The sequence below is a fragment of the Falco punctatus genome (genome assembly GCF_963210335.1).
Source record: "Falco punctatus genome assembly, chromosome: 4".
Taxonomy (NCBI): Eukaryota; Metazoa; Chordata; class Aves; order Falconiformes; family Falconidae; genus Falco; species Falco punctatus.
The window spans coordinates 12,910,968-12,925,442 of NC_137583.1; the positions used below are offsets into that span (position 1 = coordinate 12,910,968).

The window sequence follows — 14,475 nt, forward strand, 5'->3', positions numbered from 1 at the left end:
AAGAAATGGATAAGGAGAAGGAAGAATACTTGTATTATTTCACTTGACAGCACAGCCTTAACCACAGCATGTAGGGCTGATGGTGCTCTAGAAAGTTTTTCCATAGATCTATGTTCCATTCATCTTTGTTCAGTTGATGAACCCACGGTACCATGAAATTCCCTTCTCCTACCCTAAGATCCCAGGGAAAGTTGCTGTGTCAGGCACCCCCTTTTCCCCCTCATTGATCTTTTGCCTAAGAAAATAAATTAAAATTCTCTTATTTTGCTTCTAAGGCTCCTGCTAGCAATGATGTTTTTCTCATTCCGTTTTTGATGCAAGTATCACTACCCCTACAAACCTGACTAGGGAGACCTATCGCAGTCCTGGGTAACAATGCACAACTAAACCAGGCACCTGCAGACATACCATAATCACAAATCTGATGAAGGACTACGAAAACCGAAGGCTACACCTTAATGCAAAGGATGAGCTTCATGATAGACTTCACCCCACTACTGTGGAAAAGGCACAACTGAAGGAAACACACAAGCTCTGCAGCAATCAAGCTGCTAACAATTAGTTTTATGTCAGATTCGTCCATATAAAGAAAAATACCCAGTGACAAACTGACCATAAAAAAAAAAAAGCTTTATTAACCCTTTTGCACCAGCAGTTCTTCAGGTATCCATTGCCAGCAATGGAGTTCAAGCCAAGTGATCCAATTTTCGGCCCCAAGAGGTTAGCACTTTACATTCACTTACAAAGCTGAGTGAGGTACATTTTCAGAAGTAGAAAGATTTGGTTGCAAGTCCCATAAAAAGATGGAGTGTTCCTTGGCCATTTTAACAGATTAAGAACTGGTATGGTCCTTGGAAACAGAATAATGCAGGCATTGGGAGCTCGAGGTGTCTCAGCTTCCAGGGAGAGCACGGTGACCACTAGAGCAAGACCCAGTAGTCCCTTTAGTATGATTCCTCCTCAACCTTTCTACCTCTCAGGAGTGGACTCCGTGCTGCATTCACAGCCACCAGGTAGAAGATTTCATCTACTTGTTTGTTTGGTTTGGAAACCCAACCTGAGAGGGTTAACAGAGTCCCTGGATATAAGTCCCAGGAAGAGAGGAACAGAGACACCTCAATGCTCAGATAACCTAAAGATAGAAAAATAAAACTGGTTCAACCAGAGGATATAATACTGCCTACAAATCAGGATCTGAAGTTGAACGTAACCTGTATGCTTTTTTTCTCCCCAAGTCTTCAACCAAAAAAGCATTTATCTGGACACATACATAGTTCAAAAGGCACAGGAAGTAAAAGCATTTCTGAATGACCTCGCATGAATTCAACATCAGTATAACTGTAAAATAAATAAATATGTGCAAGATTAGAAAGATCACAACGTTCTCCTGCATGACATATCTTATTTTGTAAAAAAATTACACATACGTGCATACACACACCTCATTGAGAATAAAAAAAACAGTACATACACCCTTTTATCAAACTCCTATACATAATTTTATAGGCATTCAGTACATCACCATAAGAAACATTTAAATTACTACCTTAAAACTGTAACCAAAGGGGATTTTTTTTCCCTATACAACCCTATACTTACTTAGGTGTCTGCAATCCAGATAAGTACAGTACATACAACCTCTTCCCCTGCCCCCCAAGAGAAACTGCAGTTTTTCAGTGGGGTAAGTCTTCTATGTAACAATTCTTCTCCTCTTATAAAATACTCTGACAACTGCATATTCTGTAAACCAGCCGGAAGCTCCACGTGCATGTGACACTCAGGGATATCAATAAAGAACAGGTTTTAACAGTGTTCAATCGGGGGGAAAAAAAAACAACAACCCACCACCAAAAAACCCCAAACCCCAACCCAAAATAAAAAGGTAGTGGCCAGTTTACAGGTAACTTGGCAGCAGTTTATAGATGAGATAAAATCAAGGTGCTTAAATTTACGTGACGGTCAACATTCTTCCCAAAAAAGGGAACACAAAGATAAAACAAACCTCTCTCAGATGCTGTTGGAGTCTTAGCTAATCTCTTACAGTGAGTACAGTTCTATTGCAGTTTTCTTTTTCAAGTTTTGCTGGAAGAATTCAGCAAAGTATTTGGGATGCAGGAGCAAGGAAAGGGAGAAACTCAACATGAGCTACAAACTGATTCACAGCTAAGTTAACATTTAGAATCTAGCTTTCTAAAACAAAGATTTTAGAGCATCTCATTTTCATGGCATAGGACATTAATTTTGTTACATGTGACACTTTATTCCCGTTTTCCGCCGAAACAATTTGTGTGTGTGTGTGTGTATATAAACCACTTGCAAATTTTAGCTCTTAATTCCTTGATGCCACTGGCTCCAACAGGAGACCAGTGGAAGGAAAGTTTTAACTGTCATAGGCAGGATTATAAATTTGTACTTGTTAGCTGTAGAATACTTGCTTTCCTGTGAAAACAGTAAATATTACCTCAGTTTGAAGTTTAATACAGTACTTCTCCCTGAAACAACACTGTACGGCAGTCTGCCCCAGTTTCTCCCACCACCAGGCAGACAGGGTATCTTACACAGGCACATCAAGTGGGATTTACATTTTTTAAGAAAAGCTTTCAGTTGCAACTGTCCTCAGCAAATTGCAAAGAGTGCAACTATAATCCAGTACTCCTAGTTTTCATATTTTCCTTGGAAAACGACCCACACATTTATCTCACTCTGTCAAGACGTGATTGCCCAGTTTGTTTTCAAGTAACTGTTCTTAACAACGGTCATTCCAGATCCTGTAAATTTATTGTGCTTCCAGTGAACTGAGAGTTATCAGAACCTGCATCATCTTCAGTAGAATTGTGTGGTTCCTGTTAAATCAAACAGAGAGCATGAAGAGTTCAGTGCTTTCACCTCTAGATGCCTTTAATGCTTATCAGTAAGATTACCTTAACATTGATCCAACATCAGAGAAATGTTTTGAATGGTTTAGAGGAAACCCAAAGCATTCCTGCTTTGGCAACCCACTCAAACAGTGCCGCTAGAGGGTTTTTTTGGAACACTTCAGATGAGCATTACTAATGGAGATACGTTTGAAATCACTATTTGCTTTTTCCTCTATTAACTCTCTACTACGGCCAACAATCCCAGTGCTCTTCTTGCATTTCTAGGTTTATCTCAGCAGGGTGCTCCTCCTAAACAGAAAAGCTTTATCTTCTATCCAGGAGAAGCACACTTGGCAAGAATAACGGCACTGCAGAGTTTATCAAAACTGAAGCCCCACAGGGTCAAGCAGAAAACGCGATATATGTACATGTTATCATTCATTGCTGCTCAGTTCTCAGCTGCTCCTGCTCACTAACATGCCATTTACCAGAACGGCAGGTAACAAAACGTTTATGCAAGAAGCTGTACGAAGCTTTCTGCATTCAAACACCGCTGACGCTCAGTGGTCAACGAGGGCAAGTACTGAAACCAGTAAGACTGTAGAAGCAAGCAGGCTTTTCAATCTAACTGCCACTCCCATACAGACGCTGCCCTGAAATCTAGGCTCAAGATTTTATTTCCCACTTCCCACCCTTCCTTAGCCTGTTACATATCCATTCCGATCCTCCTCCTCGGGCCACTTAATATCTGCAGGACAGGATCAGGATGGGGCACTTCAGTAATAAATGCGTAACATTTAGTTATTCGTTACTCAGTAACAGAGGAAGAAAAACAACCACCTATGACATGCCAAAGGTTGGCAACATACACGAGGTAAACCTTGCAATGCAGCTCTCTGCTTACAACTTCTTGTAAGTGAAATTAAAACTCCCAATGGAAAACAAGGTATTTTCACTCAGCAGAACGCTCGTGTTCACAGTAAACTGCCTTCGCTTTCAAGCTAGGCAATAAAACACAACAGCTGTGATATGCTGTACCTGAAGTATGTGAACAGGTAAATCCACTGTAAGCTGAGAATGTGATGAGGAAGACTGAGAGCTCAGTTGAAAGGGCAGATCTCCTTCTCCTGGAGAATCATCCTGTGAATGCAGAAACATAATGCAATTGCAAGACCCCCAAGCATCTCAGCACAACATTGCAGATTTCACTCAGCCTCGCAATCTTAAAAGAAATAATAAATCTGATAAAGCTAATGCACTGTACCAGTAAGGCCTAGGCCCACAAAGGTATGTGGAAAGCTAACTACCACTTAAATGTGAACCTAGCTCAGCGTACAACCTATTATACTATCATAATCAATTTGAAAAATTGCCAAGACCTGAAAAGGAAGGAACAGTTCATCTTCCAAGGTAACATTCAGAAATATGTGACAAGTTTCATCGCGTTGTGTGAAGCTGGTAATTGAAACTTACAAACGTTTACACCCATCAGATGGAGAACTCTGCCCATAGCTTCCTCCATATCACACCTTGTTAGGAATAAAGCAGAAGAAACTTCCCCTCTCTCTGGATACTATAGATATACACCTGGCCAAAAACTTATGACTTTTCATGCTCCACTAATCAGCTTACATCGATTACTAGGTATTTTTATTAAAAAAAAATGTTAAGCTTTACTACAACAGTTTAGAGGAATAACAGTTTAGGCTGAAACTCCATTTTGCAGGAATCTTTTCATTTCCATCTCATTTACCTTGTAAATGAGAGAGAGGTGGAGTTATAGAAGAATTTGGGGAGCTGTCAATAAAGAAAAGGACGAAGAAAAAGTCAATACTCCCGTGCACACCCTAAGTTAACACATGGTAGTAATCCTTTCCTTTTGCAAGAAAAATTACCCCATGCTTTGGGACAGGAACGTACCATCTGTTTTGCTGCTCTCATAACTGCCTGTCAAATGAGGCAATTCCTAAGCCCTTGAAGGATCACCACTCTCACATGCAAAATGTAAGTTTGCTAAAACTCTTAGTTCTACCGCAGCGTTTCCTGCATCAGCCGTACCCAGCCTAGGAAGCTGAACAGGACGTTGCCTACAGTTGCAGTGCCCGTATGTTTCAGACTGGCCTGCGTATTATTACTGAATCAAATAAAACCATCCTACCCATTTCCACAGTGCATCTGTTTGGGCCCCAGCAGTTGTATGATTGAGGCAGCTCTGTTTTCGAGCATTTCTGTATCTCACTAAAGCCAGTTACATACAAACTTCCCCAGAAAGCATTTCTTGCGGGAAAATGCCCCAATGGACAGGGTACATACTGCAGACCTCAAGACCCCATCTAGGGGCGGCAGCACCCAAGTTCAGAGTTAGTCAGATCCTTCCGTAACTGTGCCAGTTTGGGTAACAGAGGAGAGGAGTACGTGTTTCCTTCCCAGCTCTTACCTGAAGAAGCTGAATTTGCACATACTGGGCTCCAGTGGCAGGGTCCCTTATTGTCAGCCCTCCATTCGGCAGAACTATATTGCCACCCAGTCGACTGCCAGGAGTAGATGATGAGAAGTTGGTAGGGCTTACTTTACCACCCTTGCTTTTTCTCTGACCAGAGCCAGATGCCCCTAAAAGAGACCATTTTAGTATTTAGACGGTCAGAAGCAATTTGCCGAAGTTTCCTGCTAGTATTTTTCAATTTTATGCAGTTACCTATACTACACAGCCAATGCCTGGAACAGTGCAATATAATTAACCACCATCTGATAACTGCTAAAAGGCCAGACAGCAATCAGCTGATGAATTCCATCTGCTGACTGAGCATCTTTTTACATGAATACCATTAAAACCACATCACAAACTGCTAAGCTTAGGGCTCACCCCTGTGGTAGCACAGAAATTGCAGCGTATCTGTGGAGTTACAGAAAGGAATTAGGAAGTAGAATTGCATTTTCTATTTTTAATTTTGCAACGCGTTTCCTGAGAAGTCTTGTACATAATTTTTCCAAACTGTATAAAGAGCATCGTAATGCTCATCTATTTCCAGAAAGATTTCAAGGACTGTTAGGTAGAATGGGCTACAGAAGTACAACTATCATAACGTTCAGCATTTTCCAGTTTAAAACAAGACAAGCCAGCTGCTTGTATCACAAGCTGAAAACCAAAACTCTAATCAAAATATACATAAGGATACCTTCTTCTCAACTGGTTCTTTTTGTTTTGTTTTTTAATTCTACAGTAAATAAAAGGTTTGGATAACTTCTTTTCAAACATTGAACTTCCCTCTACAGTGTTCATTCAACCCAGTTGAACCAATTAGAAATACAAAACTCTCTAGACCACTGAGAAGCACATACTAGCACTAAGACAACAGCTGGTGAAAGATGGACTACTGGGAGTCTTCAGTAGGAGCAGAAATAGGCATTTTCTGAGGTTATTTTAGGAGACATGCGATTAAATGCCATTCTCTTTCTAAACTATGTCCAAAAGACATGTTTGATGATAAAAGAATAGTTGGAACTAGCTTCATAAAGCAGTTATCCTTCCATGCGATGATGCACTGATCCAGACAGAATTTATTCAGGTATGCCTTTTACAAATCCAGAAACATGACAGTGCTCAATTCAGAATCAGTCTCTTAACTCACCTTAAAAATTATGACCTTAATTTGCAGAGGTGGGAAGGTCTAACAGACAGCAAGGAAGAACTAAACATATATATCTACACATATATGATATTCCACCCCAGCCCCCAGGGTAGACACAACTCAAATGCCTGAATTTGTGCAAGTCTAGAGAGCCATGGACCATATTTGATTTGACAAAGTAATGGTGCATGATTCACATCAGACAGCTCTGAGTCAAACTGCAGTTTAAGAGAAAGAGGACACATCTGAAATCATGACCTGAACTTCACGCTCACAAGAATTCCCTACAAGGCTAAAATCTGACAGAGGTTTCAGTATTTCTAGGTAACTAAGAAATAAACTCCTTAGCACTGCATACAGGCTGTTACCAAGTGAAACACAAAAGCAAAACAAATCCAGCTGATGTTTTCATTGCCTGTACTGAGTAAAAGAGAATGCACTATGTAAGAACAAAAGCATAAACAACAGAAAGCAAAGCTACCTTAATTTTTTTTGTTTTATTAAGAAAATAAAAAGCAGATGAAGAGATGGAGAGATAGTGTCTTGTTAATAATCATGAAACATATGGTGCAGATTTCTTTGTAAACTTACTGTGAACATGGTATTCCACAGAATGTGATTATCCCCAGTAACAGATGGTACACCACATGCATATTTTAACTAGCAATAAACTGGATGGGATACTTAAGAATACTCAGATACCTGCTCCCATTTCACTACCAAAATACCTAAATAATTGTATTTAGTAAATTTAACAAAATCAATGGTTTCTCACCTGTGCTGCTCCCATTCCCTTTCTGTTTTCTTTTCTTGGCTAGCTGAATGGCTCTGTAGTCTGTTCTCGCAGAGCCACTGCTTTCCTAGCAAAAAAAGAGCAAGCCAAGAAATGCAAAGGTTTTTTTGAATGCAAGAGCAAACCAAAACAACAATGAACACAGACTAAAGAGTTCCCAGTTGCAGTTACCTTTTACACTGCAAACACCGAATTCTAGTTTCCCATGCTCCTCTTATTAGAGTTTCAATTAATTCCCTGTACATACTTCGTAACTGGAGCTCAACTCAAAAAGAAGTTAGCACTATATTTACAAGTTTTCAGATTTTAACAGGGTAAACATTTACTTTGTAATGTAAATAAAAAGTTAAGTCTCTAGTAGCACAGTAAATCAGAACAGGAAAGGTACTTAAACCAGGAATGAACATTGAGATGAAAATGTTTCGTGTACTCTCCCAGCCCAAATCCTTCCCTGGAATGAAACGCACAAGACATACCACATATTCTTGGGTATTCTTGTAAATTCCATTTAATTCTCAGTCAGATAGTCACTTATTTTTTTAATCCCTTCTTTTGAAGAGTTCTCCTTTAACTCTCCCCACCAGAACTCTAGTATTTCTTAAGAGAACTTATCACCACACTGCATCCACTTTGGACAACATGCTATTTCAACACAACATTCTACATCCTTCATCAAAAAAAGCCAAAACGCACGATGTGCAAAATTTGAGAGAAAGGTCTCCCTATAAGGTATATGTAGCAACAGGTATCTCCCCAGTCGGGGCATCGCAGTCATGTAGGGGTAAAATGAATATAGTTACTGCATACCAAAAATGAGCTGCCAGTCACTGTGCCAAGATCCATTTCTTTCTGTGCACTGTAGCTCCCTGGAGGGTTGGAGAAGACAAACTGTGTCACTACTTTGCTGCCCTCTTGTTGACCGACAACATCCGAGCTAGGAAGCAAATTCCGTTCAGCTTTAGTTGGCATCAGTAACTCAGGCACATTGGTACCGCCGAGGCTACTAGAAGGAGTCAAAGTGGCTGTGTCGATTGTTAAATTATTGCTGGACGTCAAACCGTGCATATCTTGACTGGAATTCCTCACCGACAGAGATGCTAGCGAACCCAAGGCTTCTGCATTGACAGTCTGTACATCATCCAAATTTAAAGTGCTTTGCTGTAGAACTGTTGCACTGCTTCCCAGCAAGAGAGAACTGTCCAGGCCCTGCGGCATATCGCTGCTAGCCACCAGTATCAAGGGATCAACCGCCTGGCTTAAAGAATTGTTAGTGACAGGCAGGTTTCCCCCAAGCGTTGAGCCCACCGAAGCAACATCGATCGTGACAATTCCAGAATTGACTAGCGCCATGTCTGTTGCAATTCCAGAATTGTTACTAGACATGTTGGAGAACAGGGATACAAGGTCTATGTTGCTGAGATCGCTCTGTCCTGGACTAGTGAGTTCACTGCTGGGTGTGAGGGAGCTTGTTGCTTCGAGCTGAGTTAGGAGATCTGGAAGAGAAGGGTTTGGTTATAAGACAGACCTTTCATCAGACCAATAGGGAGGGAAAACATGAATGATCAAAGGAGAAAGCTTAGTACTCTGGATTCTCAGCCTGCTAAAAACACTTCCCAACTTCCCTGAAAGCAGATTTAAGGAAAAGCAGCTTAATGAAATAAGTTCACTCCTTTACTGAGAAACGTCAGTTACAAAAGCACTTGCCAAAATACTACACTAAGACAGTCCAGACTAAGGCTGGTTGTAGAGGGGTGGAAAAAGGAGCACAAAAAGGAGCAGGTTCAGTCCTTGCTCATATTTTACAGATGGCATGGAGAAGGACAAGCTCTACTTGATTCAAAAAAGCTGCAATTCCTCACAATTTCACACAGATCAAGCTCAAGTCTCACTTTCTGATATTTGTTAGAGGTCCCACTGAAAATTTTTTGGTAGGAAAACCAACTCCAGTCTCAGCAAAGATTCTACTGTTTGTTCAGTGGGGCTCAGATTTCAACATCAGTAAATACACGTTTTCCTTAATAAAACACTTAGTTTTTCCATTGTAGTGTCCTATAATTTGAAACAAATACTTTACCTGGGCTGAAGTTATGCTGTTTGACCATGTGCGTCTTCATACTGTGTTTGGAAGTGAACAGTTTATTACAGCTGGATACAGGACAACGAGTCTTTAATGAGTCCACATCCTGAAGATGCTTTTTGGAGTGAATATAGAGACTACTCCGTGCTGAAAATTTTGCACAACAGCCTGAAAGAAGACATACAAGGCTTGGAAGTTTCACCTAATTCAATTTGATGTTCATATTTAGTGTCTTAACAAATCAGAGTCGCTCTGCAGAACTCTACCTGCTGTTTTGCAAGCACCTGTGCATACAATCACAGGCATAAGAAGCAAGCCGAATATATTTCCTCGTTTTACATCAAAGACACCTCAGTGGACAGAATAGTTCAACAACCTGTTTCTGACAACAAGAAACTCTTAAGTCATCCCATGAAATGAGCCACCCTTCCCTGCTATGGCATCTTAAATGCAAGATCTTCACGACGACTGCTGGCAAAACCATTAGAAGGAGAAACAATTGCCAAGTAGAGTTGCTCTACTTTATGAAACAGAATATTCCAGATCAGACCCTAAATCTTTGTTCCTGGAGCCCTAATGAAGTGATGGAGGTGGTGCTAAGAAACCCACAGAGCATCAGCAAGGCTCCTGCGTGACCACCACAACAAGTACCACTCACACGGCCATCCACCGTCCCAGCAGCAGAGACTACCACAGCACAACTGCTCAACATTTGAGACGACATGTCACAAAAAGTGTGTCACAGTAAAGTGTGGCCTTGAAGGTGTGTGACAGGGCCACTTTTCCCTACGCCTGATGAAACAAGTGAAAAAGCTGAGCTACAGGAAGTATCACAGATAGGATTTTCCAGAATAAAGCAGCCCCGTTCGTCATAAAGGGGAGAGGGGAAAAAACCAACAAAAAAACAATCAAGCTAGAGCATGAGCCAATGTTTTCTCCGCAATCTGTAAATTTGACAATAATAATTCATTCAGTTACAATGTCTTCAGTTTAGTTTTACCTCCTTAAAATCTGTTAGAAGACTCACTCCAAATTGTCCCAATCCTGTTACAAGCTTGCATTTGGGGAAAACGCACACAGCTTTAGGCAATATACACACCAATTACCAGTTAACATATACAAGAGTGGAACAATACCTTCTACTGGACACTCAAATGGTTTTGTACCGAGGTGAGTTATACTGTGGCCTTTCAAGTGTTCTGCTCTTGTGAAGGACTTCCCACAGCCTTCTACCGGGCACATGAATCTCCTGTCATCTTCATGTTTCCTACAAGGGAAGGAAATTGCCATTGCCATGATTAAATCCACTGCTACTGTAGCACCAGAACTAAAACAAACAAACAGCAAGTGACTTGGGACAGTATACTCAGAAAAGGCTACCTTTTATGCCTCAGCAGCTTGGACATACTGGTGAAAGACCAGCCACAACCTTCAAAGTCGCAGATAAAAGGCCTTTCCCCTTAAGCAAAGAAATGTTGCATTAACAACCTAATATAGAAATACACATTGCTATTAGAAAATATCAAAAGCTGCTTAAATTGAATTACTTTAAGACAAGGAAGACTCAGCCACCTTGTCCTGCAATTCACTGCAGAGAATTGTGATGCCCCTTCCCTCTGGTGCAATCTTTAAGCCTTCTTTAACTCAAGGCTATTGCATCTTTCCTCGGGCATCAGGGGGCACAGATAATTATCCATCCATCTCGTATTAATCTGAGCTATTTTGAAGGTGCTTCAAAACCAGTAACAGCATTATTCAAAATAGAAACACAACTGAAATGTGTTTTCCTCTTTTCATGACCTGGGACTGTATGTTGGTTACAATCAATACAGGGAAGCCTACGAAGGTGGTTTCCATCACACCTATGATCTTTCACTTAGCAGAAGTAACACTTTAAAAAAAACAAAACCCAAACCTCAAGCTGTAAAGCCATGAAACCAGGAAAACAGAGGACAGTAAAGAGTACACGCCATTATCTTTAAAACTTTAAAAGGCTGGATTTCAGTTTAGTGGCAGTCCTTGCAAGCCTGGAGTACTTGCTTGAGTTGAAACCTATCTTCTTGCTGTTTGAAACCTTGGTACATACATTCCATGTGTTCTGAGAGTCTTTTAGCCCTTTGTTTTGAGCAAGATTAGAAATTGTATAATATTCTAAATGCCTATGAACTCGGGAATAGAGCTGGGATAATTTTTTTGAACAGAGTTCACACGCCAAAAGCATGTCCGTAGCTACTTCGCATTTGGCAGGTTCGTCTGGCGGAATCCTACCCCCCAAAAGGCCACACATCAAACGTTTTCACTGACTCCAAACGACTCGTGTCACCCTGCCTCCCTTCACGACTTCCAGTTTTTGCCAGCGAACTGAAGCATGCTCTCCACGCAGGACCTTCTGCGTACATCCCCAGACACACATCACCCTCCCGAATACCTGTGTGACTCCTCATGTGGATTTTCAACCGGCAGGCTTTGTCGTACTGCTTGTTACAGCCCGGGAAGGAACAGGAGAACTGCTCCTGCTCCCTGAAGTGGGCTCGGTTGTGGGAGAACAAGGCGCTCACCGTGATAAAGGTCCTTTCGCAGCCTGGGGAGAGAAGGGGCACAGCGTGTCAGCCCGGCACAGAACCGCAGCGGGACGGCCGCGAGGGATCCCCCGATCCATCCAGGATGCTACACCCCAGCCCGGGGAAAAACCCAACGGTGCCATCCCAACCTACGTTACTCCCAGGGACAACTGTCCGGCCGAGGCGGGCGATCGGCGCGCACAGCGCGTCCCGGGGCTCAGCACCGGCACAAGGGCACGCGTGGGCCGCCCCCCGCCCCGGTGCCGGTGCCGGCCGGAGCGCGACCCCCCTCCAAGCCCGGGGCGCGACCCGGGGGTGCCGCGGGGAGGCAAAGCGAGCCGGGACGCTGCGGAAAGCCCCCCTCGGCCGGGCGAGCGAGCCTGTGCACGGCGCGGGGAGGGAAGCGAGCCCCCGGGGGCGGCGGCTTACCGGGGAAGTCGCAGCGGTAGGGCCGCTCGGGCTCCAGGTGGCTGCGGCGGCGGTGGGCGGCGAGGCGGGCGGCGCTGGGGAAGCGCTGCCCGCACGCCTCGCACTTGTGCGCCGCCTCCTGCTCGTGGGCGCGGCTGTGGGCCCGCAGGTTGTAGACGGTGGTGAAGCGCTTGGCGCAGCCCGGCGCCGCGCAGGCGAAGGGCCGCAGCTTGTCGTGCGAGTGCAGGTGCCGCCGCAGCTTGTAGGCCGTGGCGAAGGACCAGGCGCAGCCCGGCACCGGGCAGCCGAAGGGCCGCGCCGCCGCCCCCCGCCCGTCCTCGCCGCCGCCGCCGTGCGCCGAGAGGCGGTGCAGGCGCAGCTGCTGCTTGCGGGGGAAGGCCTCGCCGCAGCGCGGCTCCGGGCAGGGGAAGGCCGGCGGGGAGAGCGGCCGCGGGCCGCACGGCGGCTCGGCGGCGGGCGGCGGCGGCGGGGCGGGCGGCGGCGGGGCGGCCCCCGCGGCCTGCTCGGCGCCGGGCCCCAGCGTCAGGACGCCGTTCTCGATGCGCACCACCAGGCTCTGGTTGTTGATGGTGATGGTCCCCGAGAAGGAGCCGTCCTCCGCGCCGCCGCCATCGCCGCCGGCGGCGGGGGGCAGCGGCGGCGGCGGCGGGGGAGGAGGCGGCGGCGGCGCCGAGCCGGGGGCCTCCTCGGGCGGCTCGGCGGGCGGCGGGCCGGGCTGGGCGCGCCCCGCTTCGCCGCCGCCCGGGCCGGCCTCGGCCGCGCCGCGCACCACGTTGAAGACGAGCAGGAGCCCGTCGTTGTCGGGCGCGGGCCCCGCCGGCGGCGCGCAGGGGCTGGGCGTCGGGCCGGCTCCGGGCTCCGGCTTCTCCTCCACCAGCAGCACCGGGAAGCTCACGTAGAGGCCCGACGCGGCGGTGCTGGCGGCGGAGGAGGAGGAGGCGGCCGTGGCCGCCGGTTCCCAGGCGGGCGGCGGCGGCGGCGCGGCAGGGCCGCCATGTTGGGCGCCGGGCCGGGCCCGGGCCGCCTCCGCGGCGGGCAGCCCCTGCGTTTCCATCTTGGGGGTCCCTGTAGCAGCGGCTGAAACCGGAGCCGCGGGGCGGGGCCGGCGCGGGCCGGCGGGGAAACCCGGAGCGCGGCACCACGGAGCGGGCCCGGCGCGGGAGGCGCCGCGGAAACCCGGAGCGCGGAGCCGGGCGGAGCGGAGCGGGGCTCCCCCGGGCAGGAGGGGCTGCCCCGGGGCCGCTCGCCCCCAGCCTGCCGCCGCACAGCAGCTCGCCCCTTCGGTGCCGCTCGATAGCCGCAGCGGCACGGCTGGAATCCGGCCGGTCTTTGGGGATTGTCCCGGCATCCATCAATTCCTGCCGGCAGCCAGGAAAGCAGCGGTGCCAGAGCAGCTCCCAGCTTGCAGCCGCGTCCCGGGCGTTGCAATGGGTGGCCATTGGCAAAATATCCCCCGCACCTTCAGCGTGATGCAGCGGCCTTGAGCGACGGGAATTCCCAGCGGGAAGCACGGCCATGACGCTGCCCCTGCGCCGCCCGGGACAGCGGGACCGGGAGGGGGAAAGGACAAACGGAGAAAAAGCGATGGGGGGTAGGGAAGAGGCGCTCAAATGACACGCTCTTGCTTGCTGAAGTCAGTTGAACCTATGCAAAAAAATGCTATCAATTCAGTGAATACTCAAAACCTTTTTTTTTTTTTTTTCTCCATTCCTGGCAAAACTTTCTTTGGGAGAACGTTCAGCTGCCTGCTGGCTCTCCAGTACTTAAGGAAATGGGGAAATTACCCTGGATTTGCCATTGGAAATGACACCAGTCCCCTCCAGCTGTGGGACCAAGAGGCAGTCCCAGCAGATGGTGCTGTGAGCCTGCTCTGCCGGCCGCTGAGCAGCTTGGCATCAGCTCTAACAGCAGGAACTCTGCTGGCCAGGCGCTCCCAGCCACAGGGAAGCTTCTCGCCATCGAGCTGTAGGCACACCCAGAGCTCCCCTGCGCACCTTCCCAGCCCTCTCTGCTGAGCCTGAACTCCCTGGGTGCTTGAGCTCAGCCTCCTCCGAAACCCTCCTTACCGCAGCGCTGTCACTGCATGTGAGCCATTCCCATCCTTGCCTGCCCCTAGCCATCCTCACCT

At 46.7% G+C, this 14,475-nt stretch overlaps 1 protein-coding gene across 1 annotated transcript; it reads right to left on the reverse strand.

The window, feature by feature from the left end:
• Nucleotides 1-609: 609 nt before the first annotated feature.
• ZXDC (ZXD family zinc finger C) lies at nt 610-13,920 on the reverse strand. The gene is made up of 10 exons (XM_080385618.1): nt 12,348-13,920; nt 11,786-11,938; nt 10,738-10,816; nt 10,494-10,624; nt 9,355-9,525; nt 8,088-8,773; nt 7,263-7,347; nt 5,296-5,468; nt 3,897-3,998; nt 610-2,843 (listed from the first exon to the last, which is right to left on the reverse strand). The coding sequence occupies exons 1-10, from the start codon at nt 13,693-13,695 to the stop codon at nt 2,757-2,759; spliced, it is 3,015 nt and encodes a 1,004-aa protein (XP_080241744.1). The 5' UTR covers nt 13,696-13,920; the 3' UTR covers nt 610-2,756.
• Between the last annotated feature and the right edge of the window lie 555 nt (nt 13,921-14,475).